Raw genomic sequence first — 27,673 nt, 5'->3', positions numbered from 1 at the left:
ACAGGCAGGTGTTGAAGCAGCAGAAGCACCCCGGCCCCGACGGCTGGGTGAGCGCAGTGGCTGCGTTCTTGTCGGAAGCCGATGCTGGGGGCTGGGGGCGCCAGGTGACTGCCCACCGGAGTTCTGGCTCCAACAGAGGTGGCCTTGAGAGATGAAGAAACAAAGCCCGTGTGTGACGGGCCGGTGCACAGTGGGCTACTGGGCCGGCCCAGAGACCCCGGGAGCCCCGCGGGACCAGGCAGCACAGCAGGGAGGCCCAGACCTGCACAAGACCACAGAACTCTGCTGCCAGCTTCACTGCCCACGAAGAGGGCAGCGCCGAGGGGGCGGGGGCGTCAGAGCCGTGCTCCCAGGCACCGGTAGGGGAAGGGTCAACATGAAACAGATCATTCGGAGGAAGATGCATGTGTTAACCTTCAGGAATAACGTAAACAGCATATCTGTGCGTGTGCGTGTGCGGAGCAGGCATCTGGCATGACCGCCACAGTGCTCCTCGGGCTGCCTGTGTTCACAGCAGAGTGCCTGGGCTGAGCCCAGCTCTCGCTCCTCACCCACTTCCTGCCAACGCAGACCGGGGAACAGCAGGCGACGGCTCAGCTTCCTGTCACCCACGCGGGAAACCTGGATTGAGTTCCTGGCTCCAAGCTTCAACCCAGCCCTAACTGGGGTACTGGGGACATCTGGGGAGTGAGTCAGTAGATGCAAGGTTTTTCTTTCTCTGACTTTCAAATTAATCATATACACGTGTATGCACTTATACTGTGTAACTGAAACGTGTAAAGACACTACAAGGATAAGGCATTTATATTAGAAAATACGTACGTGAAACACAAGGGATGCAGCAGCAAAGGCAGCGTGGTGACAGCACAAAATCTCACAGGACGTGGGCGACACACAGCCGAGTGCCCGGCGTGAGCCCGGTCATCCACCAAGTGTAAGCGGACGAGAGACTGCAGGAAAAGGCAGGGGCTGTTGCGGGCAGAGGACGAGCCTGGCGGGGCCGGGGGTGCAGAGCAGAGCGTGCTGGCCCCAGGCGGCCGGCTCAGGCGAGGCAGGGAAGCCAAAGCTAATGATTGGCAGATAGCGGATCCCCGAGGCACCACGCAGCGCGGGCAGAACTGGAGTCCGCAAGGGCGAGGAGCACCCACTCCCCCAGAGGATCCCGGGCGCAGGGCAGGGCACGGGCGGGGCCTTGCGGGTGGAGGCCAGGGCCCGCTTCCTGCTTTGCCCTAGAGCTGGCCTTAATGCTTGCGAACTTCAACTCTGATCACATGGAATTAAATTGGGAGTCAACAACAGAAATTAGGATACTTACAAACATTTGGAAGTTAAACGCCGTGTTCTTAAATAAGCCATGGCTTAACGTACGAAGGCGGCGAGAGGTTCCAGCCGAAAGCAGCTGAGGCGGCGGCCAGTCAGCGCGGGCAGGACCCTGCTTTAGGGCATTCGTAGTTCTCTGTCAAGAAACGAGGGCAAGCTCGAATCAGTCGTCTCAACGTTTTCCCCAGAAACGATGAAAAAGAGGAGGAAGCTAGACCCAAGCAGGAGGCGAGAGCAGAAGTCAACGCAGTTGAACAGCAGAAAATCCGTGAACAGCAGATTATTCTTGGAAAGGAACAGCAGAGCTGCCGCCGGCTGTGGTGTGGTGCGGCAGGTGCAGCCAACGTCTGGTGCCTGTTACAGTCCCAGCTGCTCCACTTCCGACCCGGCTCCCTGCCACTGCCGCTGGGAGAGCGGCAGGAGACAGCCCGAACCTTTGGGCCCTGCACCCCCTGGGAGACCAGCATGGCGCTCCCGGCTTCGCGAGGCTCAGGTCGGCCTGTGGCAGCCATCTGGGGAGTGAGCCGGCAGCTAGGAGACCTCTGTCTCTCTGTCTCTCCTTTTCTTCTGTTCTGCCTTTCAAATAACAAGTCTTAAAAATTCTCATTAGTTTGATCAACAGAAGGCATGAAAAGGAGAATTACAGGGACTCCTAGAGAACGTAAGAGATTAGAAAGGAAGATCTGACAACGCAGAGTAGAGCGGGAAGTTCTTAGAAGGAGCCATTTACCGAAACTGACCTGAGAGTGACAAGGACCGCTGGCCCATAGCAAGCAGAGAGAAGAATTTATAATTTTTTATTTTTTTTTATTTTTTTTTTGACAGGCATAGTAGACAGTGAGAGAGAGAGAAGGGTCTTCCTTTGCCGTTGGTTCACCACCCCCAACGGCTGCTGCGGCCGGTGCACCGTGCTGATCCGAAGCCAGGAGCCAGGTGCTTCTCCTGGTCTCCCATGCGGGTGCAGGGCCCAAGCACTTGGGCCATCCTCCACTGCACTCCCAGGCCATAGCAGAGAACTGGACAGGAAGAGGAGTGACCGGGACTAGAACCCAGGGTGCTGGCACCGCAGGTGGAGGATTAGCCTATTGAGCCGCAGCGCCGGCCCGGATTTATAATTTTTTAAAAGATTCATTTATTTGAAAGGCAGAGTTAGAGACAGGGAGAGACAGAGAGAGAGAGAGCTTCCATCTGCTTCACTCCACAAGTGGCCATAGCAGCTAGGGCTGGGCCGGGTGCAGCCAGGAGCCAGGAGCTTCTTCCCGGTCTCCCTCATGGGTGGCAGGGGCCCAAGCACTTGGACCATCTACTGCCTTCCTGGACCATTAGCAGGAAGCCGGATGGGGAGTGGAGCAGCCAGGACTCGAACCAGCCCCCATATGGGGTGCCGGCGCTGCAGCTATGCCACAAGGCCAATGCCGTGGATGGATAATTTAAAGTCTCCCCAAAGGGAAAAGCCCAGGTGCAGAGCTGCTCTCTGGACTCTTGACCCAGTGCAAGGAGAAGAGCCACGCTGAGCGCTGCACAAAGCCCCCGAGAGCGCCAAGGAAGAGGAGCCCCCCTGCCTAATCCCATGAGGTCACATGACCCTGGCAGCGAAGTCAGAAAACGCACAAAACAGGAAACTGCACGTGAAGCCCAGCAAGGAATGGCAGCGCTGAGCCGACGTAGAGCCGTTGGCTTTAGCCCAGCCCTGCAGGGCCGCGCTCACCTCTGGCGGGCATCTCGGCAGAGGAGGCCGTCTTCCTCAGTGACCAGAACGGCGTGAGCATCGCCCTGTGGCCTCCCCAGGTCACTCACGGGGCGGGGTGTCCACTTCCACCCCGGCCAGCGCAGCCAGGCACAAGAAAGAGGTGTCCGGGTTGGAAAGGAAGGAGCAACGTTGTCTTCGTTGACCCACGGCCTGAGCTTGCCGCAAAAATCCTAAAAAAATCCCAGGAAACGTTAAAAAAAAACTATTAAAACAGACCAACAAGTATAGCAAGGCTGTGAGATAGGAGCTCAGTATAGAAGCCAACTGTCTGTCTGTGTACAACGGATAACCCAAAAATGAAGTCAAGAAAAAATCCTATTTCCGTAGCATTAAAAGGAGTAAAATACGAATGAACGTCACTGAGAAGTGCGGGACTCAGCACCGGGGAGTGGCCCAGTTGGGGGCAGAGGCGTCAGCCAGGCCACACGGCTCATTTTCACCAGCCTCATCTACAGTCACTGCAGCCCCCGCGCAACCCCAGCAGGCTTTGGCGTGGAGATTCAAAGACCAGAGTAGCCACAGCGTTCCTGCCACCAGAGAACAGAGTTGGAGGACTCGCACTCCCCGACGGGAAAGCTACGTGGAGCACCGTGTGGAATCAGCACAGTACACGCAGCTCACCGGAGAGTCCAGGAAAACCCCCGGGCTTATGGTGAACTGATTTTTAAAAAATATTTGAGAGACAGAGCTACAGAGAGAGGGAGAGACAGAGAGAGAGAGATCTTCCATCTGCTGGTTCACTCCCCAAATGGCTGCCACAGCCAGAGCTGCGCCGATCCGAAGCCAGGAGCCAGGGGCTTCTTCCTGGTCTCCCACACGGGTGCAGGGAGCAAGGACTTGGGCCATCCTCCACTGCCTTCCCAGGCCACAGCAGAGAGCTGGACTGGAACTGGAGCAGCTGGGTCTTGAAGCATCGCCCATATGGGATGCCAGCACTGCAGGTGGCGGCTTTACCCACTACGCCACGGCGCCTGCCCGGTGAATTGATTTTTGACAAAGGTACTAAGCCACTTGACCAAAGTACAGAATAGCCCATTTAACAGCTGATGCTGAGACGACGGCGTATATCCATGAGCAGAAGCAGTACAGACACACACAACTGAGCACGGGCTTAAATGTAAAAGTTAATAAAACTTTTTACAGTAAATGAGAAAATCATCAAACCTTGGACTAGACAAAGATTTCTTAGATATGACACCAAGAAAACAGTCCATGAAATAAAAATTTGATAAACTGAATATCATCAAAATTCAGTTTTTTGTGCTTCAAAAGATACCTTTAAGAAAATGAAACAGCAAACAGTACCTGGAGGAATGTATTGTAGAACAGCTATCTGATGACGGGCGCGTATCCAGAACATAATCTCTCTTTTTTTTTTTTTTTTTTTTTTTTTTTTTTTTTTTGACAGGCAGAGTGGACAGTGAGAGAGAGACAGAGAGAGGAAGGTCTTCCTTTTGCCGTTGGTTCACCCTCCAATGGCCGCCGCTGCAGCCGGCGCACCGTGCTGATCCGATGGCAGGAGCCAGGAGCCAGGTGCTTTTCCTGGTCTCCCATGGGGTGCAGGGCCCAAGCACCTGGGCCATCCTCCACTGCACTCCCTGGCCATAGCAGAGAGCTGGCCTGGAAGAGGGGCAACCGGGACAGTATCCGGCGCCCCGACCGGGACTAGAACCCGGTGTGCCGGCGCCGCAAGGTGGAGGATTAGCCTATTGAGCCACGGCGCCGGCTCATAATCTCTTTTTTAAGATTTATTTATTTATTTGAAAGTCAGAGTTATAGAGGCAGAGAGAGAAAGGTCTTCCATCCGCTGGTTCACTCCCCAAATGGCTACAACGGCCAGAGCTGCACCAATCCAAAGCCAGGAGCTTCTCCTGGTCTCCCACGTGGTGCAGGGCTAAGCTCTGGGCCATCCTCCACTGCCCTCCCGGGCCACAGCAGGGAGCTGGGCTGGAAGAGGAGCAGCCAGGACTCGTACTGGCGCCCTGTGGGATGCCGGCACCATAGGCGGTGGCTTTACCTGCTACACCACAGCGCCGGCCCCCAGAATACATTCTTAAAAAGAACATTTGCAGTTCAGTAATAGATAAAGAAGCATACTCCAAACCTGACTTTTGTGTAAAAACAGGCAGAAGATTTAATAGAAAACTCTCCAAAGAAAACCTGAGTGGAAGAAAAGTCAGTGGAGAGGCGCTCAGCACTGCGAGAAGAAATCACGGTGCCCTGGGGCAGCCTCTGGGAGACCCCGGAGGCCCCGGAGGCCCTGGCAGCGGCCGGCAGCGCCGGGCACGGGCACAACCACCTCCGCAGCCTCTCGAGCTCGCGCCGATTTGCTGCCCGAGCGGTCAGTTCCCCTCCCAGACACCTCCCCAGGAGCAGCGAGTGCGTGCCTCACGACGGCTGGGCACTGGGGCCCCACGGTGTGGGCAGACGGGCCACGGATGCTGTGTCTCATTTACGTGGAACGCAGGGGCACCGTCGGCTGCAAGTGGGCACCAGGGCGCTTCCAGGTGCCAGAATGTTCTGGAACCGTCTGGTGGTGGCTGCACAGGTGGGGAACTTATCAGCGCGTCCCTAGATCGTGCCCGGGAATGGTGGGTCCTGTGTCGTGTGCCGCGCCTCCAGGGGGCTGAGTTACAGGAGGAGCGGCAGCTTTGGGGCACATGTGTCAGCAGTGGGACGCTTTGGGCCCTTTCTGTAAACATAGCCAGGCTTGAAGCCACACCGGCCGTGGCCCTCGGCAGAGACCTAAGTCCACGAGGTCTCCTGCGCAGACCTCTCCCTGGTCCCCAGGGACACGGCGCTGGTCTGGTCCCACCCAGCCGGAGGGAACCACTCCGTCACCGTCCATCTCGCCTCTGCGCAGGGCGGCTGGCAGTTGCACAGACGCACGCTGGGGACGGACGTCAGCAGAGAGGGCGGCTTCCAAGGCCAGGGCGTGGTCCACCCACCTTGGGCCAGCTGCTGCATGGGCATCGGGAGAAAATTCTGATTGCATTTGTGCGCAGAACCAAGGGAGTAACGTCTGCACAGCCCGGCTGTTCCTGTTCAGCTGGGAGCAGCGCCGCCCCCTTCTCTCTGCACTGACTCTGGAGCAGGGCTCTTCCTTCCGTCCAGATCAAAGCCTCGAGGTTCACACGAATTAAGGGACCAAGGGCTGTATTCCTCCCTTGAACTCAACTTTATCAGGCCCTGGGGACCCTAACTAATCACAGCCCGATTTGCAGGACAATGGGCCAGGCTGCCAGGCCCCCTCCCCGGGGTTATCTGCCGGAACCCGGGGCCCCCGCAGAGCAGGATGCGTCACTGGTCACTGTGCCCAGGGACCCTGCCCGTCCCCACGCCCAGCCGGGCCTATCAGCCCTCCCAGATTCGCAGGGCCTGGAGAACAGCAAGGCTCACAGCCCTGGAGGGACCGGGCTGGCCTCAGGGTGGACGTCCTACAGGTACGGCCGGTGTGTGCCGGAGGCTCTTGCTCCCCGTGCCCACCGGTTAAGAGGATTGGTTTCAGCTTAGCCTGGGTGACGTCAGGCGAGGTTCACGAAGCTGGGAGCTGCCCCAGCACGGCCATGTCGGAGGCTGGTGGCAGCCTAGGGCCTGAGGGCATCCTGTGCCAGGTGCTGGCAGGGAAGCTGCTCAGCTCTGAGCCGCCGCCCCCACCGGGTGCCTGCTCCCCCAGTGACAAGGGACAGGACGTCTCGGGGCACTCTCCTTCCCCACAGCCTAGCCAGCCAGTGAGCGTCAGGGTGGGAGGACACACTCTGGCCCAGGCCCTCGGTACCGGCCCGGCTGAGCGTGGCGAGGCGGCTGTGCCGTGTCTGCTGCTCTTGGCTGCCTCCCTGCTTTCTCGGCGTTCTGCCCCACAGTTCTGCCCCCTTTCCTCTGTGTCCACGGCAGCGCTGCCAGCAGCTGTAGGCGGCCGTGTGTCACTCGGATTAGGAAGCTCGGCTGTACAAGATGGCACTGCTGTTGACACTGTAGTAAGCGGCTCCGTGCAAGCGAGCGTCCGTGGTTCTGGTGGGTTTCAGGTTGTCTCCGGGGAGTCCCAGACGCCCGGCGGGGCAGTCACTTCGTCTTGGCAGAGGAGGTGCTGGTGGTAGGAGGGAGCGAGACGCAGACCCGGCACGGCCGGCGAGGAAGCAGCGGGGTCCCTGGGGTTCTGCAGGGCCTCGCCCGCCGTCTACAGGCCCCACTGGAAGGACAGGGTGGCCGGTGGGGGGTGGGGGGGCTCGTGCATTCTAGTTAAGAAAAGAGCTCCGAAATGCCGGCCAGCCGGCCCAGGCTACCAGCACAAACCTGCCATCGTGTCAGCGTGCAGACGCCGGTGTGGTACTGAGCTGCTCGCTCTCTGCCTCGCTGTTTCCCCTCTCCTTGCTGTCTCCCATCAGCATGTCAGCTCCGATGCTTCTCACTGGGATGCAAGGGGCGTGTCCTTTGTGCTCGGCCAGCTCCGTCCTGGCGCAGCTTCCTGTCACGAGCAGCAGGATCCGAGGGCAGCAGGGGCGCGTGGAAACCGTGGTTCACTGATGCCACGGGTGCGCGGGGCTCGATGCCTGGACAGGCCACTTCCTGTTCCTCATTCTCCGTCAGGCCAGGCTGGCAGCGGGGTCATGGCCTTTGGCTCCTGAATATGCCAGAGTCCACCACACATCGTAACTTGACCCCAGCTCCCACATTCTCTCTGTGACCTTTGGGACTGGGCGTTGCTGCCCGCAAACCCTCGGAGATGGCGCGGTTCACGGAGACCCGTGGTGCACCTGGCTCCTCCCTGCCGGGGTGCAGGGACAGGGGCCTCTGTCTCCCTCTGTGGCCCAGACACCGCCCTCAGCGATCCTGGGGTCTCAGTGCCGGTGGCCCAGCAGCGGCGTTCACAGAACAATCTCGTCAACGTCCAGTCTTCATCACACATGTGAGCACTTTCCCCTTGATTTTATAAAATATGTATTTATTCGAACGGCAGAGAGAGAGAGAGAGAGAGAGAGGGAGGGAGGGGTCTTCCATCTGCTGGTTCACTCCTCATGGTGCAATGGCTGGGGCTGGGCCAGGCCAAAGCCAGGAGCCCGGAGCTTCATCCAGGTCTCCACACGTGTGCGGGGGCCCCAGCACGTGTGCCATCTTCCACTGCTTTCCCAGCCATCAGGGACCCACCCAACGCCCAGACGGGCTGCTGGGGGCTGCAGGGGGTGGCTTAGCCACGGCACCAGAACGCCGGCCAGGGCGCCTTTCTTCCCCGTGTGAAGCTGGGCAGGGAAGGAGCCCTCTGCACCCCCACGACACTGACCTGTGCCGCTTCCCTCCGAGGTCAGCCTCGGCCCTCAGTCTGCAGTGGCCCCTGCGCTGGACACCGGTCACTAAGCACCGCCTTCTCCATGGACACCGGTCACTAAGCTCCGTGTTCTCCCCTGGACACTGGTCACTAAGCACCATGTTCTCCCCTGGGCACCGGTCACTAAGTACCACCTTCTCCTCTGGACACCGGTCACTAAACTCTGTGTTCTCTCCTGGACACCGGTCACTAAGCACCACCTTCTCCCCTGGGCACCGGTCACTAAGCTCTGTGTTCTCCCCTGGACACCGGTCACTAAGCACCGTGTTCTCCCCTGGGTACTGGTCACTAAGCACCATGTTCTCCCCTGGACACCGGTCACTAAGCACCGTGTTCTCCCCTGAACACCGGTCACTAAGCACTGTGTTCTCCCCTGGACACCGGTCACTAAGCTCTGTGTTCTCCCCTGGACACCGGTCACTAAGCACCGTGTTCTCCCCTGGACACCGGTCACTAAGCACCGCGTTCCCTGCACCTGGGACTTTCCTGACGCCTTCTTCAGAGAAGGAACTAGCAACCCGTTTTCCAAACGGAGAGTGCAGGGCCGCCCAGGAGGGCGTCCCATGAGACCCAGACAGTGCCCAGCCTCCAGGTCCTGTTGAAACTCGTGGGAGAGGTGGAGGGAAGATGGCTCCCCGATTACCCTGACCCTGTGCCCCCCAAATATGCATCTTTATTAGTGCTGACTCAAGAAGCCTGCTAACACTCAGGATTCCTTTGTCCTGGGCGAGGGAGGCCTGTGCAACCCGAGACACAGCCGATCCCCGGCCCCTCAGTGTGAATGATGAGGGCTGAGCAGTGGCCTGGGAAAGTGGTCCTCCCGAGGGAGCCCGGCTTGTCCCCGACACAACTTCCGGGCCACTCCCTTCTCGTCTGTTTCTGCATGGCAACCTACGTGTGCCCCTGCTGCCTGGCCTCCCTGCCTGCAGCTTGGGAGCAGCCGTGGGTGGGAGAATTTTCCCCAGGAAGGAGCTTGTGAGACTGGAGGCCCCTTCACATGTGGTGCCCCCTGCCCGGGACGCTGTGGCTAGGAGCAGCTGCCCCGTGGCCAGCTGGGGGCAGCATCTGTGAGGCCGGGTCGCTGCGCGGGCCTTGCTGGGCAGTCACCAGGGGCCGTCGTCATTACGTGAAGCCAGTTAGCACGCGCACATGCTGGGCCCCGTGATTTGATTTAGAACTAAGGAAAGCTCCAGTAATGTGCAATTACAAGGAACTTAATGGCCATTTATACCGAATGCAACCTCCATGGCACCCTAATACACTGTGATGAATCGCTCATTATGTGCGGTGTTGGAATAGCCTCCGTGTAGATTAATAATTGGATAATCAATAAAAAATTCAATCTGGGTTTGTTTTCCACTCCAGGGTCAGTACGGCCCTGTCTCAGGGGCCTGCGTTCCTCCAGCCCTGCCTCGCTCTCCGTCCTTTTGTTTCCCGAGTCAGGAATTTCTGACAATAACTTAGAGGCCGAGGCACGCACTTGCTTCAGGCCTCCTGGGACTCTGTGCTCAGACGCCGTGGAGGACAGCAGCAGGCTCTGCCGCCCGTCAGTGTGTGCACCTCGGGGCGGCCTCAGCCCAGGGCTGGGGGCACAGCCAGGACCACTTGAGCTGCACAGTGGGAGCGAGGCTGCACCAGGTGCGAGAGGTGGCCTGGCCGAGCGAGCAGGCTCGGGCCGGGGTGGGGGAGGGGCTTGAGGGGAGCAGCACCAGGGACGAGGGGGGGACGGGGCCTCCTGAGAGTGTGGGGAGGGTCTCCATGCAGGTGCAGGGCCATCTGCTGCTGCTTTCTCAGGCCATAGCACAGAGCTGGATTGGAAGTGGAGCAGCCGGGGCAAGAACCTGCGCCCATATGGGAAGCCGGCGCTGTGCCCAATTCCATTTTACACTAATTTTTTGGAGCACTTAAAAAACTGTGTCACTCCCGGGTTCTAGTCCCAGTTGGGGCACTGGAGTCTGTCCCGGTCGCTCCTCTTCCAGGCCAGCTCTCTGCTGTGGCCTGGGAGGGCAGTGGAGGACGGCCCAAGTGCTTGGGCCCTGCACCCCATGGGAGACCAGGAGAAGCACCTGGCTCCTGGCTTTGGATCGGCACAGTGCCAGCTGTAGCGGCCATTTGGGGAGTGAACCAACGGAAGGAAGACCTTCCTCTCTGTCTCTCTCTCTCACTAACTCTGCCTGTGTCACTTGCTGACAACAAATACCTCTGCAAGTGTTTATTAAAGATTTATTTACATTTGAAAAGCAGAGAGAAAGAGTATCTTCCATTCACTGGTTCACTCCCCGAATGTCTGCAGTGGCTGGGGCTGGGCTGGACTGAAGCCAGGAGCCAGGAGCTTCCTCTGGGTCTCCCACACGGGTGCAGGGCCCAGGCACTCTGCCCTCTCAGCCTCACTGGTCTCTCCCTGTGTGGCTGCTGCCGAGCTGTGTGACCCCACGCCCTCTCACCCCTGCATTTTCTCACTCTCACGCTTCAGGGTGGACACACCTGAGGCAGTGCTGGTCAGTCCCAGCCCCAGGAGCCCTAGGTCCCAGCCCCAGGAGCCCTATGTCCCAGCCCCAGGAGCCCCTACGTCCCAGCCCCAGGAGCCCTAGGTCCCAGCCCCAGGAGCCCCTACGTCCCAGCCCCAGGAGCCCTAGGTCCCAGCCCCAGGAGCCCTAGGTCCCAGCCCCAGGAGCCCCTACGTCCCAGCCCCAGGAGCCCTAGGTCCCAGCCCCAGGAGCCCTAGGTCCCAGCCCCAGGAGCCCCTAAGCAGAAGCAGCTTCATGTCCCGTGCACACAGAACCGTGGTCTCTGGCATTGCTGTGGCCTCCTGGATGGCCAGCATCTTGCCTGAAACCCAGTGTCTGGTGCCGTCCACACCTGTGCGTGAAACAGGCACCCAGTGGTGGGACCCTGGGCTGGAGCCTGGTCGGAGCTGGGCCTCTGTGTCCTGTGGGGCGCCAGTGACCCCACGGGCTCAGCCCTGACAGCAGCACTGGCCGCTGGCTGTCCTCTGTCAGGGACGCCGGGCTCCCACGCAGGCAGCCGCGGGAAGAGCTCTGCTTCTCTGCTGCGAGCCACAGGACCCACACTCGGGTCCACTTGCTCCGTTTTCGGTTTCTCAGCGGCTGATTCTGTTGGAATGCAGTTTTATGAATCGGGGGGCATCTTCCTGTGCGAGCCAGGTGAGATGCGTGCCAGGGTTGTAACGATACCAGTGCCGACTGCTGACCTGGACCCAGTGGCCCTGAAAGCTCACGCCCCCAGGCACGCGTGGCTGGCGGCCGGAGGGACAAACCTGTTGGACTCGCGGCCAGCCAGCCCAGGCCACTGTGGCCGCGGGAGTCTCCCCACAGCGCGCTGGCATCATTCGGAGTATTCGGGCTAAATAAGGAAGCAGGCGCTACGGCAGGGAAATTATTCTGTTTTAATGGCTGACGGTCCCGCGTGACAGCAGGGTCATGTTTTATTAAACTGTGACTGTTGTCACTCAGCCCCTCCACTGTCCCATTCTCTGCTTCTAAAAATAGCAGGCCCCGTGGCGCTGGCTTATTCCGATGAGAGGGATAAAAATAAGGGGCTGAGGCAGGCCACGTTCCGGTGGGGCTGGGCAGACCCTGCTCCCACGTGGGCAGGGTCCGCACACCCACTCCCACTCCTGCCACCGCGCGGGGCTGCCTGGGGGGGTCATGCCGTGGAGTCGGGGCGGGGGGCTCGCCCTGCACCCACTCCCACGCCTGCGACCGCGCAGGGCTGCCTGGGGGTCATGCCGTGGAGTCGGGGCGGGGGGCTCGCCCCGCACCCACTCCCACGCCTGCGACCGCGCAGGGCTGCCTGGGGGTCATGCCGTGGACTCGCCCCGCACCCACTCCCACGCCTGCGACCGCGCGGGGCTGCCTGGGGGTCATGCCGTGGAGTCGGGGGGGGGGGGCTCGCCCTGCACCCACTCCCACGCCTGCGACCGCGCGGGGCCGCTTCCGCGTCCGGTCTGTGGCGTCACTCGCGGTGTGGTCACATACGAGCTCATCCCACCACAGCACCGCCGACGAGAACCGGCCAGGCCTCCTCCGTGTGCGAGAGGCCCGGGCGTCCGGCTCCCACCGGGGGCCGAGGTCTCCCGCGTTGGCCGCCGCCACAGGCGCGCGGGGTGCGGGCCCCGGGCGTCCGCGATACCACGGCAGCCACAGGCGTGTGTCCCGGCAGCTGGCAGGCGCGCCCGGGCCGCTCCACAGCCCAGCCTGGCCCTTCGGCCTCCCCGACACGCGGGACGGCGGCGAGGAGGAGGCGGGCGGGCGGCGCCTGTGAGCATGCGCGCGGCGCGCTGGCGGCTGTGCGCGTGCGCAGGATCCCGGCCCCGCGTGCATCTTGCTGGTGCTGACGACGACGGCACCCTCGGGGCGGTGCGGTGCGGTCGGAAGGGCTGCGGGTGCTACCGCGGGAAGGGAGCGGTGTCCGGGTCCCGCCCGGCCGGCCACGTGCCGGGCGGCAGCGGTCTGCGCTGTGAGGAGGAGGCTTGCAGACGGTCCGCGTGGTGAGCGGTACTCGCGTGGACAGACGCGTGTAGGAGGCGCGCCCGCACCCGCCCAGCCCGCTGTGTGCGTGGACCGCGGCGATGAGCACCCTGAGCCGACCTCATTCTCAAACACGGCTCCTGAGGAAGCAGGAAGGAGAGCCCAGCCCGCTTGTCAGGCCCTGGAAAGACGAAGCCGAAGCCGGTGTTGGCAGGCGTTTGCTGCAGGGAGCCGCAGCGGGGGCAGGCGGCGGCAAGAGCTGCAGCGGCCCGCCTGCGTCGCCGTTGTGTGCAGGGTGGGCTGGTACCAGGGATGAGCGTGTGGTAGTCCGGTGTGAGCACACGGGCTGTGTGCGCCCTGTGTCCTGCGGCCGTGTGTTGGGTCGTGTGTGTGTGTGTGTTGGGTCGTGTGTGTGTGCGTGTGGCGCTGTGTGTGAGTGCGTGTGGCGCTGTGAGTGCGTGTTGGGTCGTGTGTGAGTGCGTGTGGGCGTGTGTTGGGTCGTGTGTGTGGCGCTGTGTGTGGGTGCGTGTTGGGTTGTGTGTGTGTTGGGTCGTGTGTGAGTGCGTGTGGCGCTGTGTGTGTGTGTTGGGTCATGTGTGGGTGCGTGTGGCGCTGTGTGTGGGCGTGTGTTGGGTCGTGTGTGTGTGTGAGTGAGTGCGTGTGGCGCTGTGAGTGTGCATGAGTGTGCCGTGTTCTAGAAGCCGCTTTTCCTCTCGGCTTCCTTGTGTTCTGATCAGAGGTGTGCTCGGGCCTAGGGCGCGCTCACTGAGGGGCCTGGTTTCCCCCGCGTGGTCACTGCTGGTTCAGTTGAAGGGCATGCACCCCTGTGTTTGGAGCCCGTAACGCAGAGTCCTGCAGGAGCCCCGCCGTCACTCCGGGGTGTCCAGTAGAAGCTGGGTGGCCGGTGACGATGCCTTCGTGCCGATATGTGGCACTGGGCCCTCTCAGGATGGAGCGAGGTCTCCAACCGAGAGAGAGGCGGGTGGTGCTGGGAGGCCACATGGGGAAGCCGAGGCAGCTGGTGGAGTGGGGGTGCCGAGCCACGCTGCCTCCCTGGCCCCCCACCACCCCACTCTCCTCAGACCAGAGCGAGGCCGGGTCCCAGGGCAGACGGTGGGGCGCCACCCTCCGCCGCGCGCTCAGCAGAGGCCTCTGAGCTCCCAGCCCACAAACCCCACAGCGTTTCAGGCTGCGTGGGGCTCCCGTGGTACTGCCCCCCAAGCTAGGGTGGGAGACATGACTGAGAGGCCTGGCTTTTTAGCCCAGATGTGGTGTGTGAGCCGCGGCAGCGGGGATGCGCGTGTCTGCTGCCACAGAAAAGAGAATGCGGGACACAAGCCAGCTCCACGTCTGGAGGCACCGGCCCCTGAGCACGGAGGCCTCAGAGTGCCGGTGGATTTGGAGGAGGAGACCTCCCAGCCACTGGGGTCCTCCATACGTGTGCCCATGCTCATCTCCCGGCACCCACCAGGGCTCCCAGGCACCCACCCGGGGCCCAGTCTCCCCATGCTTCCTCGACTTTCCTTGTCAGTGTTTTGTAAAAATTTGCATCAAAGCCAGTGGGTTGGACATTGGCCTATGAGGCAACAGCCTGCGAGGACCAGAGGCTGGTGGTGTGTGAAGGCAGGGAGGGCTGCCCTGGTTCAGTCACTACCCAGGGTCTCAGCTCAAGGGCCACGGGCTGCCGTTCCCACGTCCCGAGCTCTCGGTGGTCTCCGTTGACAAAGCGGTAGAGACGGCGTCCACCTGTATGTCCTCTCAGGACTGTTGCAGGATGGGAAGTGGCGTGTGTGGCAGTGCTGTCAGGCGGCAGGGCGAAGGGCGCATGGATGCTGCCACTTGTCCCTGGAGATGCAGCTCGCTTGCTTTCAGAACCAGGAGCTCTGGGGGCAGAGCGAGGCATTGAGACAGGCAGAATGTGGGGGCAGCGTCCCCTGCCGTCCCGCTGAGCTCGCGCTGTCCTGGAGTCACACAAAAGCCCGAATGAAGCCAGAGAGGGGAACTGTGGAAGCTTCACTGCAGTGTGAGATTTTATTTTTTAAAAAAGATTTAATTACTTGTTTGAGTCAGAGTTACTGGGAAAGAGGGGGAGACGGAGAGGGAGTCTTCCATCTGCTGGTTCACTCCCCAGATGGCCACAACGGCCAGGGCTGGGCCAGGCAGAAGCCAGGAGCTTCCTCCAGGTCTCCCACGTGGGGGCAGGGGCCTAAGAACCTGGGCCATCTTCCCCTTCTTTCCCAGGCCATAGCAGGAAGCTGGTGCCCCGTGGGATGCTGGCACCACAGGCAGTAGCTTAGCTGTTGTGCCTCGGTGCCAGGCCTGGTGAGCCTGTTTCCGAGAGGTGGCCAGGAAGAGGCTGATGGCACGAGCGGCCGAGCGTTTCCCTTGGAGCTCCCTTGCTGGCTGCTTTGTGCAGCTCTCGTGCGAGCAGCGAGGGGTTCTTGTGTCACATGAGGAGGAACACATCCAATACTGACAGGTAGCCAGGCGCAGCATTGGTGAGAGCTGTAGTTTTAGTTTTCGTATTACAAATACTGAATGCGGTGGGTGTCTGGAGCAGCCGTGGGGACACCCACAGGCCCTGTCCTGGCTGTGCCTGGGCTCCCGTCCCGGCTCCAGCCTGCTTCCTGCTGACGCGAGCCCTGGGAAGCAGCAGGTGATGGCGCTGCCTCTTCTGTAGGGGCCCGAATTGAGCTCCTGGCTCCTGTCTTTGGCTGACCCAGCCCCATCTGTGTGGACATTTGGGAAGCGAACCAGCAGATGGAAGGTCTCACTGTCTATCTCTGTCTCTGTCTCTCGCAGAAAATGGAAACATTTTTTTTTAAATACTAGCTTAGTATTCCATTCCATTCCAGATACTTCACATAGTCTATGAAAAATGGAATTTAAAGATAGGTTTATTTTGGTTCCAAAATTATCCGAGATCCATGCACAAAAGGGGTCTTAAGGAAGTTCATGAAAAATGTGTATTTTTTAAAAATGCATGGGTTTCAAAGATTTTTGTACCAAAATAAACTCATCCTTCCACCCTATTTTTCTGCCAAGCATTTGAAATACCTCAAGATGCGTGTGCAGGCGGTGTGGGTGAGAGGCTCAGTGACTGGGCAAGGGTACCCTTGTCCTCCGTGTGTCCCTGAGACAGCAGGGCTCCAAATGGCCGCACACCAGTTTTAGAAAAATTAACAGTTTCCGCCCTGGGAGCGTTTCAGAGAAAAGTCGACTGCAAGGGAAAGCCCCTCCATCACATTCGGCTGTGGTGTAGCAGCTCCCACATCCTGTTGCAGGGCCCAAGCTGCAGCCCCGCGCTACTTCCTCTTTCAGGTTTCTGACAGGTTGTGCGGGTCACATGTTACCTGCAGTTCAGAATCCTTCCATAAAGAAAAAAACCCTGCGCACCAGTGGAAAAGCTGAATAAGGAGGTGGAAATTAGCAGCGGGCAGAAGACACTGTGGGAACCCGTGGGTGTCACTGACACAACCGCAGCCGAGGGAGAAGCCGCCCCGAAATAGCCCACAGGGGACTTTGACCCATGACCTCATGGGAGATAGGGGGGGGCCAGCCCCAAGCGCACCTGCTGCTCAGTGAGGGTCTTGGTCCCTCCTTTTCTCACAGGGTTGCGCTGAGTCGGCCTGAGTCGTGCCGTCCATGGTTGTGGGGCCCACGGCTTCCGTCCTGGGGGGCAGCTGATGCTGAAGCGTCGTGAGCCCGGGACCAGAGCGCCATCCCCCATCCACCTCCTTCCTGGCACCTCATGTGCAGCCCGCAGCGTGGTGTGGGGTGCGGGGGGGCTGCTGGCTCTTCTGAAACCACCTGAAACAGGTGCTCGCTTGGCAGGTTCACCCCACAGACAGAGAAAGCAGAGTGAGTGAGAGTGCTCACGGCCCCTGTCACCAACAGGACAGCTGGGGGCCACGTTGAGTGATTTCCCATCCACCCCCCCCCCAGGCTCTCCCTCGGCGATCAGGTGCACCAGTGGGCAGACGGGGAAGCCCACTGCTCAGGTCTCTTCCTCTTTTACCTTTGCAAGCAGATGTTGTTTTTCCTGCGGTCTGGGTGACCTTGAGGAGTCTCAGCTACTGAGCTGCGTCGCTTGGTGCTTCCCTCCTGCTCCATGGAAGTCACCAATCAGGACACCAAGCTGACTGCTGGTGCCCCAGGCCCCTCCTGTGCCAACACTGTCACCCTGAGACCTTCCTCCTGTGCCACCACTGTCACCCTGAGACCCTCCATGTCACCACTGTCATCCTGAGTCCCTCCTCCTGTGTCACCACTGTCACCCTGAGACCTTCCTGTGTCACCACTGTCACCCTGAGAGCCTCCTCCTGTGCCACCACTGTCACCCTGAGACCCTTCTCCTGTGTCACCACTGTCACCCTGAGACCCTCCTCCTGTGCCACCACTGTCTCCCTGAGACCCTCCTGTGTCACCACTGTCACCCTGAGACCCTCCTCCTGTGCCACCACTGTCACCCTGAGACCCTCCTCCTGTGTCACCACTGTCACCCTGAGACCCTCCATGTCACCACTGTCACCCTAGTCTCTCCTCCTGTGCCACCACTGTCACCCTGAGACCCTCCTCCTGTGTCACCACTGTCACCCTGAGACCCTTCTCCTGTGTCACCACTGTCACCCTGAGACCCTCCTCCTGTGCCACCACTGTCACCCTGAGACCCTCCTCCTGTGCCACCACTGTCACCCTGAGACTTTCCTCCTGTGCCACCACTGTCACCCTGAGACCCTCCATGTCACCACTGTCACCCTAGTCCCTCCTGTGCCACCACTGTCACCCTGAGACCCTCCTCCTGTGCCACCACTGTCTCCCTGAGACCCTCCTGTGTCACCACTGTCACCCTGAGACCTTCCTGTGTCACCACTGTCACCCTGAGTCCTTCCTGTGTCACCACTGTCACCCTGAGACCCTCCATGTCACCACTGTCACCCTAGTCCCTCCTCCTGTGCCACCACTGTCACCCTGAGACCCTCCTCCTGTGCCACCACTGTCTCCCTGAGACCCTCCTGTGTCACCACTGTCACCCTGAGTCCTTCCTGTGTCACCACTGTCACCCTGAGACCCTCCTGTGTCTCCACTGTCACCCTGAGACCCTCCTGTGTCACCACTGTCACCCTGAGACCCTCCTCCTGTGTCACCACTGTCACCCTGAGACCCTCCTCCTGTGTCACCACTGTCACCCTGAGACCCTCCTCCTGTGCCACCACTGTCACCCTGAGTCCCTCCTCCTGTGTCACCACTGTCACCCTGAGACCCTCCTGTGCCACCACGGTCACTCTGAGACCCTCCTCCTGTGTCACCACTGTCACCCTGAGAGCCTCCTCCTGTGCCACCACTGTCACCCTGAGACCCTCCTCCTGTGTCACCACTGTCACCCTGAGATCCTCCTGTGCCACCACTGTCACCCTGAGACCCTCCTCCTGTGCCACCACTGTCACCCTGAGACTTTCCTCCTGTGTCACCACTGTCACCCTGAGACCCTCCTCCTGTGACACCACTGTCACCCTGAGACCCACCTCCTGTGTCACCAGTCTCCCTGAGACCCTCCTGTGCCACCACTGTCACCCAGAGACCCTCCTCCTGTGTCACCACTGTCACCCTGAGACCCTCCTCCTGTGTCACCACTGTCACCCTGAGACCCTCCTCCTGTGTCACCACGGTCACCCTGAGACCCTCCTCCTGTGTCACCACTGTCACCCTGAGACCCTCCTCCTGTGTCACCACTGTCACCCTGAGATCCTCCTGTGTCACCACTGTCACCCTGAGTCCCTCCTCCTGTGCCACCACTGTCACCCTGAGACCCTCCTCCTGTGCCACCACTGTCACCCTGAGACCCTCCTCCTGTGCCACTACTGTCACCCTGAGACCCTCCTCCTGTGCCACCACTGTCACCCTGAGACTTTCCTCCTGTGTCACCACTGTCACCCTGAGACCCTCCTCCTGTGTCACCACTGTCACCCTGAGACTTTCCTCCTGTGTCACCACTGTCACCCTGAGACCCTCCTGTGCCACCACTGTCACCCTGAGACCCTCCTCCTGTGCCACCACTGTCACCCTGAGACCCTCCTGTGTCACCACTGTCACCCTGAGACCTTCCTGTGTCACCACTGTCACCCTGAGACCCTCCTCCTGTGCCACCACTGTCACCCTGAGACTTTCCTCCTGTGTCACCACTGTCACCCTGAGATCCTCCTGTGCCACCACGGTCACCCTGAGACCCTCCTCCTGTGCCACCACTGTCACCCTGAGACTTTCCTCCTGTGTCACCACTGTCACCCTGAGACCCTCCTCCTGTGTCACCACTGTCACCCTGAGACTTTCCTCCTGTGTCACCACTGTCACCCTGAGACCCTCCTCCTGTGTCACCACTGTCACCCTGAGTCCCTCCTCCTGTGCCACCACTGTCACCCTGAGACCCTCCTGTGTCACCACTGTCACTCTGAGACCCTCCTCCTGTGCCACCACTGTCACCCTGAGTCCCTCCTCCTGTGTCACCACTGTCTCCCTGAGACCCTCCTCCTGTGTCACCACTGTCACCCTGAGACCCTCCTCCTGTGTCACCACTGTCACCCTGAGACCCTCCTCCTGTGCCACCACTGTCACCCTGAGACCCTCCTCCTGTGCCACCACTGTCTCCCTGAGACCCTCCTCCTGTGTCACCACTGTCACCCTGAGTCCCTCCTCCTGTGCCACCACTGTCACCCTGAGACCCTCCTCCTGTGCCACCACTGTCACCCTGAGACCCTCCTGTGTCACCACGGTCACCCTGAGACCCTCCTCCTGTGTCACCACTGTCTCCCTGAGACCCTCCTCCTGTGTCACCACTGTCACCCTGAGACCCTCCTGTGCCACCACTGTCACCCTGAGACCCTCCTCCTGTGTCACCACTGTCACCCTGAGACCCTCCTGTGTCACCACGGTCACCCTGAGACCCTCCTCCTGTGTCACCACTGTCACCCTGAGACCCTCCTCCTGTGTCACCACTGTCACCCTGAGACCCTCCTCCTGTGTCACCACTGTCACCCTGAGACCCTCCTGTGCCACCACTGTCTCCCTGAGACCCTTCTCCTGTGTCACCACTGTCACCCTGAGACCTTCCTGTGCCACCACTGTCACCCTGAGACCCTCCTCCTGTGTCACCACTGTCACCCTGAGACCCTCCTGTGTCACCACGGTCACCCTGAGACCCTCCTCCTGTGTCACCACTGTCACCCTGAGACCCTCCTCCTGTGTCACCACTGTCACCCTGAGACCCTCCTCCTGTGTCACCACGGTCACCCTGAGACCCTCCTGTGCCACCACTGTCTCCCTGAGACCCTTCTCCTGTGTCTCCACTGTCACCCTGAGACCCTCCTCCTGTGTCACCACTGTCACCCTGAGACCTTCCTGTGTCACCACTGTCACCCTGAGTCCTTCCTGTGTCACCACTGTCACCCTGAGACCCTCCTCCTATGTCACCACTGTCACCCTGAGTCCCTCCTCCTGTGTCACCACTGTCTCCCTGAGACCTTGCTGTGCCACCACTGTCACCCTGAGACCCTCCTCCTGTATCACCACGGTCACCCTGAGACCCTCCTGTGCCACCACTGTCTCCCTGAGACCCTTCTCCTGTGTCTCCACTGTCACCCTGAGACCCTCCTCCTGTGTCACCACTGTCACCCTGAGACCTTCCTGTGTCACCACTGTCACCCTGAGTCCCTTCTCCTGTGCCACCACTGAGACCCTCCTGCACCCAACACATTACCCCTCAGACACATGTCAACTCATTAGAGGGATGCCTGAGATCTCTTTCTCTCTCTCTCTCTCTCTCTCTCTCTCTCTCTCTCTCTCACACACACACACACACACACACACACACACACACATTTTCCCAACATTTTCATCTGTCAGACTGCCCACATGCCTATAGCTGTCACCCTCAGAGCTGCTTCTGTCCCTATCAGCCTTCCCTCCCAGTCTCTCTCATACCACACTCTAAGCCACACCCCGTCCAGACCACCTCCAATCTCCTCAGTACTGCACCTCAGAAGCCCCCAATCGACGCCGTTATCAGCCCTCAGGGCTCCCTACCTGCACACTGATTCCTTTACGTCTTCTCAACTCCATTTCTACTACCTTCAGTCCTCCCTCAGTCCTCCCTCACTACCTCAGTACTACCCTCAGACCTCCCTCACTACCCCAGTACTACTCTCAGTCCTCCCCCACTTACCCAGTACTCCCTCACTGCCTCAGTACTACCCTCAGACCTCCCTCACTACCCCAGTACTACTCTCAGTCCTCCCCCACTACCCCAGTACTCCCTCACTGCCTCAGTACTACCCTCAGTCCTCCCTCACTACTTCAGTACTACCCTTAGTCCTCCCTCACTACTTCAGTACTACCCTTAGTCCTCCCTCACTACCTCAGTACTACCCTCAGTCCTTCCTCACTACCTCAGTACTACCCTCAGTCCTTCCTCACTACCTCAGTACTACCCTCAGTCCTTCCTCACTACCTCAGTACTACCCTCCCTCCCTCAGTACTCCCTCCCTCCCTCATGGCTCCCTCAGTCCTCCCTCCCTCATGGCTCCCTCAATCCTCCCTCCCACATGGCTTCCTCAGTCCTCCCTCCCTCATGACTACCCCAGTCCTCCCTCCCTCATGGCTCCCTCAATCCTCCCTCCTCATGACTCCCCCAGTCCTCCCTCATGGATCCCTCAGTCCTCCCTCCTCCTGGCTCCCGCAGTCCTCCCTCCCTCATGGCTCCCTCAGTCCTCCCTCCTCCTGGCTCCCTCAGTCCTCCCTCCTCATGACTCCCCCAATCCTCCCTCATGGATCCCTCAGTCCTCCCTCCTCCTGGCTCCCGCAGTCCTCCCTCCCTCATGGCTCCCTCAGTCCTCCCTCCCTCATGGCTCCCTCAGTCCTCCCTCCTCCTGGCTCCCTCAGTCCTCCCTCCCTCGTAGCTCCCTCAGTCCTCCCTCCTCCTGGCTCCCTCAGTCCTCCCTCCCTCATGGCTCCCTCAGTCCTCCCTCACTACCTCAGTACTACCCTCAGTCCTCCCTCCTTCCCTCATGACTCCCTCAGTCCTCCCTCCCTCATGGCTCCCTCAGTCCCCCCTCCCTCATGACTCCCTCAGTCCTCCCTTCCTCATGGCTCCTTCAGTCCGTCCTCCCTCATGGCTCCCTCAGTCCTCCCTCGTGGCTCCCTCAGCCCTCCCTCCCTCCCTCATTTTTACGCTCAGGCCCTCCCACCTCCCATAGGTGTTGATATTGACCTTCCTCACATCATATTATTTGAGTCCCCGCGCGCACTCCCTCACTGTTTACACTAGACTGGCTTGGGCCTGGTGCTCCTTTGTTCTTGGGTTTGAGAAACTGGTGACTCTCGGTGTCACGCGTTTGGACCCCCTCTCCTCCCCTCCCCTCCCCTCCCCTCCCCTCCCCTCCCCTCCCCTCCCCTCTCCTCTCCTCTCACTGAGATCGAGTTCAGAGCTAACTGTAGCCCTTGGGGGTGGACTTCGCCCCACGTAGCAGTTGTTCTGCGCTGCAGGCATTTAGTTTCTGGTTCCCTGCCTGCTGCCCGTGCAAGAGCACTGATCGGGACTCAACATGGGCTGCTTGTCTTGTCTGCCCTGCCACGGAACGCTAAGCCTGGGAGGGGCCTCAGGACCCCGTCTTTTTCTTGTCTTGTCTGCCCTGCCACGGAACGCTAACCCTGGGAGGGGCCTCAGGACCCCGTCTTTTTCTTGTCTTGTCTGCCCTGCCACGGAACGCTAAGCCTGGGAGGGGCCTCAGGACCCCGTCTTTTTCTTGTCTTGTCTGCCCTGCCACGGAAAGCTAACCCTGGGAGGGGCCTCAGGACCCCGTCTTTGCGCCTGGTTGGATAATGGGACATTTCCTGGGACAGGAGCTTGTCAGCCATCCACCAAGAGTAGGGTGCCACGCCACACAGCGGGTGTTGGTGTGGTGCCTCCCACCCACGCCGGGCTCTGTGCCCTCCTGCAGTTGTCAGAGAAACCCCGCTGCCTGTCCGACTTTTTTCCTAAGGAAGTGCCCTAACAAACTTGAGACTTGTGAGTTCTCTTTGTTGAAATGTTCTTTGATGCGGCTGTGGTGTGGCCATGTTAGATCAGATGTGCGCCTCTTCAGTAAAGGCCCAGCCAGCTCTGGGGGAGAATCATGAGGCCCCCAGCCCTGGTGTCAGGGCTCCAGCGAGGAGGGCGAGAGGGACAAACACAGGAAGTGGCTTCCAGGCCAGGGTGTGCACAGGAAAGAGCCTGCCTCCTGCCCCTGTGCCTGCTGCGCGCTCGCCAGGGCCTCGTGGGCCCCGCGCACTCTGTGTCATGGAAAGCGCCTGGAGCCCGGGAGCTGCCCGCGCACTCGGGGACAAGTTGCGTCCTGAAGGCTGGCTCCTGGGAGCACCTGGCACACCTGGGCCTGCTTTCTCATTAGCAGCTCCGAGCAGTCGCAGGATGGAAGGAGTCCGTGTTTGCCGGGCTGGCGGCCGAGCCCCTCTTGGAGACTGGCTTTGCGTGCAGTGGTCCAGGGCCCGGTGTACATCTTCAGGCTGGCATGGTTGGCAGGCAGGGTCTGAGAGGCCCCTCGCTCCCGGGGACAGCAGGCCCGGGCTGCAGCGGGGGCCCCTCTGGGCGGACACACTCCCCTCCGGGTGTTTGCAGCCAGGGCTCCGCCCCAGGTGCCAGCGAGCGAGCTGTGCCATCAGCCCTGACAGGACTCCTGGCTCCCCCAAGGGCGCGTCAGTGTTGTGATTGTTAGAAGCCGGCTGGGGGAGGGGAGGTGATGAAACACACGCCTGCCGGTGGCTCCAGGAAGCCGCCCTGGGCCCTCGAGAGGCACACGGGGTTTATCTGGGCGCAGCCTCCGGGCCCCAGCCAAGGGAAGCCCGGGCAGTTCCGTGACGCCAGCAACAACCCCCACCCCCGCCCTGCGAGCTGCTGGGAACAGGGGACCGGTGACAGCCTGCCTGTGACACTTCCTATCTCAGCGCCCATCAGGTGGCCGCGGTGGACAGAGGGGACGTTGTGCGCTGGTTCACTAAGGCTCTTGCCAGCTTCTGTCATTTCCTCTCCATCTGCCAAAAATCACACGCCAGCAGTGGGCGTGGCGGGCGTGCGGGGACTCTGCGATTGACCCCCTAGAGGGAAGTGAAAAAGGAAGCCTGGGCCCCTGTGTTTGTCCCGGCTCTGACACAACGGGGACCCTGCTCCCAGCCCGAGCAGGCCCCAGAGGCCTCCGTGGTGACTCACCTGTTTTGCAAGTCCGTGAACACATCGGGCAGGGACACCCTCGCCCAGCACCAGAGCACCGAGGTCCACACCTGGCGCCTGTCCTGGGCGGGGGCCCGTCCCGGCAGAGAGCCGTTCCCACCCCGCTCCCCGCCAGAGCAGGAGCTCGGAGGCCCCGGGCACTCGCGGCTGTGGTGGGGTCAAGCAAACGCCGGCCTGTGCTGTGCCGAGCCGAGCCGAGCACAGCCGACGGCGAGCTTGGCCGCCAGCGTCTCCTTGTGCCTTTTGTCTGCTCGTAGCTCCGCGTGGGGACGGCTGCCCTGACGCTTTCTCTGTTTCTGTTCTCACAGTAAATGAAATCATACGGAACGACCTGTCCAGCGCCAACACCCACTCGTAGCTCGCATGTTGGAGGTCACGCAGCAGCTGTGTGCCGGTTCGTGGGGACAGCTGAGCCCGGCTCCCGCGTCCTTGCCTGAGTGAACTGAGCACAGCTGGTGTCACTCGGAACTGCCAGCCTACCGAAAGCTAGGAGCTGCGGCGTTTGTCGTATGGACAATGAAGTCGCTTGCTGGCGTGGCGGGCGGGCGGGCGGTGGCTGCTGCCTCTCCTGCAGAAGTCATCTCATCGGGGCCGGCGGGGCGAGCCAGGGAGGACTGTGCAGCCGCCCTGAGGGGGCCGGCGGCGCCTGGCCCCACCGCGCCCCTGGACTCAGCACTGGAAGTGCCTTATTTACCCCGACCGCCGCGTTCCAGCAGCAGAACTGAGCGCTGAATTCTACCGCGAGAGTGTTTGTAGGAGCAGCAGTTATCAAACATGGCGTTGTGAGGCTTGATCCTTCGCATCAGTGAAGAGAACACAGGGGGGCTCGAGGTTGTGCGCGAGCCCTGGCGGGGGTTCCCTCCCGTGACTCGGCTTCTCCTGGGCTGTAGCATGCAACCTGGTTGCCTTACCCCGTGTGCTGTTGAGATCGTCCAAGCTGTCACCTCTGCTCTGTCACAGGTACTTCCTCCTCCGTGTCCCCAAAGCCACAGGGTTGCTACAAGCAGCATGCTAGGACCTCTGTTTTAATCTGGCTTCGAACGTAGCACAAGGAAGCTGAATAGCACAGACAGGTTACTGGACAAAACAAGGAATCGCTGTGCTCCAGGGTGACCTTGCATTTGCATGTGTGTACATAGATAGGCTTGCATTTATGGATGAGTGATGAGTAGCCCAGGTGGGGAGCCCGCGTTAGCAATAACCAGCATCCGTCTTGGGAAGCGAGCTAAGACCCAAAGTGGGGGTCTGTCCCCACCGCCACCCCTCTGACGGGCACGTGCCTGGGCTCCTGCACGTTCGGGAGCCCTGCAGACAGCCGGTGCCCCAGGCTGCCAAACGGCAAAATTGGAAAGTGACTGTAAATAGCACGACGCAAGGGGTGTAATATATTTGTTCAAGTGTAACGTTGTTCCACGAAGCCTTAGAGCCCTCTGCTTCCCCCAAGAAAACAGCAACCAAAAACGAGCTCCAGTCCGTAGATGCATGTGAGTTCAGACTAGCTACTGTCCTGTGTAGGTTAGTGTAGGTTTTACTACTGCGTTTTGTACAAGTAACTGCTTACTACGCGCTAATACTAGCAGTGACCTGTTGTTCCATATAACCAAAAAGCATGGTTTCGTTAAAACATGTTTAACTGATACTTGTGCCTTAGGAATTAATGCCCCCTTATGGAACAAGCCTGAACTGCACCCGCGGTGGTGTCCCTGTCCCTGCAGGTGGGCGGGCGGAGAGCTCTCCCCAGGACCAGTGACCTCCGAAACGTCTTTCGGGTGGCTCTGCCTTGCAGTTTCTGGCTCACAGAAAGAAACTAAAGCTGAAGCTGTAGTGTAGCGTTCGCGCAGGACCCTGGAGAGCTGGCGTGGGCCACGCGTGTGCGCCGTGGCCGCCCGCCCTGTCCCATTCCCGGTGTCCTAAGACGTGCATGAGCGTTTCTCAGTAGACTGTCACATGGGAAGGAGACGTGTGGTTTGCGTTTCAGCTGTCTTTGTAGTTAGAACAGACCCAATAAAACAGTATTCTTGCTGGACTGTCTGCGAGTGTTCGTTCTGGGTGTGGGAAGTCCCACGTTGTCCGTCAGTGTTTCTGCCGCGTGTGAGGGCTGCAAAGCTGCGCTGCCCACGACCCGGGGACGTGGGAGTGGCTCTGGCCGAGCGCCTTCCCGCTGCTCAGCTGGGGGAACCCCTCAGCCTCGGTGGGGCCGTGGCCCGATTCCCGAGCGCTCTAGGCAGAGCTTCAGAAACGCCCACCAGGCGAGGTGGGGATGAACTTTGGCTCCTGCCAAATATTTTCACTCAGAAATGTCCGGGGTGAGGCGTGGGCCACACACATACTCGCTGCACTTTGCTCATCGCTGCGGCGGGAGACGCTGGCCTGGGTGCCGGCCCCCTCGCTTCCCTGCGCCGCCCTTCTGCCCGCACCCCTGTCTCCTGGGAAAACGCTGCTAGCCAGTGTGTCAAGTTCAAGACTCTCGGAGACGCGCTTTGCTCTCCGACCAGAGCGTGCACTGGGCCCTGTTTCCTTGTGAGAGGCTGGCAGAGTGCGAGCAGCAGAGAACAGCGCAGCTCTGCCCGCACGGCTCGGCCAGGGCCTGGCAAGGGGCTGGGAAGGGATTGCGCGTGGAGGTTTGGGGGCGGGGCGTCCACGTTTTCAGAATGTCTGCGCTGCTGGAGCGTAAGGAAGACTGGTGCAGCCCCAGTCTGGTCCGGGCCGCACCCCGTCGGGGACGTCGACCCCAGGCGGAATGAGAGGAAGGTCCCGCACCCCCACCCCCGGCCCTGCTGGAGCTGCCTGCCTGGGTGTCCCGGCCTGTGGTTTGTATCATGAAGGAGACACCAGAAGCTGTTGGTTTCAAAGTCTGCTTTTTTAACCCCTTTCTCCACACCCCCCCATTCAATCTTTATATTCCAGAAATAAAAATGTAACCCATAACTAGATGGGTGGTCTCTGAGTGCTGTGACCTTGGTGACGAGGAGCGCGCTGAGTGAGCCGCGGGGCTGGGCTGGCCCGAGAGCTGCTGGGCGCCGTGTGCTGTGTGGCCATGCGTGCGGTGTCCTGGGAAGCCAAGAGAGGCGTTGCTGCCGGGGCAGGCGCCTTCCCAGGGCCCACTGCCTCTCGTGGCTCATGCCGTGGGTGCTGCACTTGGAGACGGCCGGGGCAGCCACGCTCAGCGCTAGACTCCGTCTGCTGGGCCCCTGTGTCTGAGGCTGCGTGAGATAAGAATTCTCGGGGTCCTGCCTTGTCTCACGAGCTGTCCCCTCCCCGCCGCAGCTCCACGGGAACAGCTCCCCCTGCTGACGCTGCCGCTGCCGCTGCCGCGTGCCGGCCACGGAACCAGGAGCTGGCCGTGTCTCCTCCGTGCCTACCGAGCACTGTGAGAGCGCGTTCTGTGTGGAGAGCAAGACCCTCCCTGCGTTGTTTGGGAGGACAGATGATGGGCGGAGGACGAGAGGGGCTGAGCTGGAGGGAGTGGACTCTTGGTTAAGAGCCATTGTTTGGCCGGCGCCGTGGCTCACTAG

At 60.5% G+C, this 27,673-nt stretch overlaps 1 protein-coding gene across 9 annotated transcripts in view; it reads left to right on the top strand.

Annotated features, from left to right (window-relative positions):
- NFATC1 (nuclear factor of activated T cells 1) overlaps window positions 1-26,184 on the top strand; it is a 111,877-nt gene extending 85,693 nt beyond the window's left edge. For all 9 annotated transcript variants that reach the window (XM_070049841.1, XM_070049835.1, XM_070049834.1 and 6 more), the window contains exon 10: window positions 24,467-26,184. In XM_070049841.1, the coding sequence (XP_069905942.1) occupies window positions 24,467-24,469 (3 nt within the window). In that variant the 3' untranslated portion in view covers window positions 24,470-26,184. The remainder of the gene's footprint in view (window positions 1-24,466) is intronic.
- Window positions 26,185-27,673: the final 1,489 nt, after the last annotated feature.

Source organism: Oryctolagus cuniculus, chromosome 10, assembly GCF_964237555.1.
Source record: "Oryctolagus cuniculus chromosome 10, mOryCun1.1, whole genome shotgun sequence".
Lineage (NCBI taxonomy): Eukaryota > Metazoa > Chordata > Mammalia > Lagomorpha > Leporidae > Oryctolagus > Oryctolagus cuniculus.
Note: the sequence above shows the minus strand (reverse complement) of the source record. Positions and strands in the feature narration are given on the sequence as shown.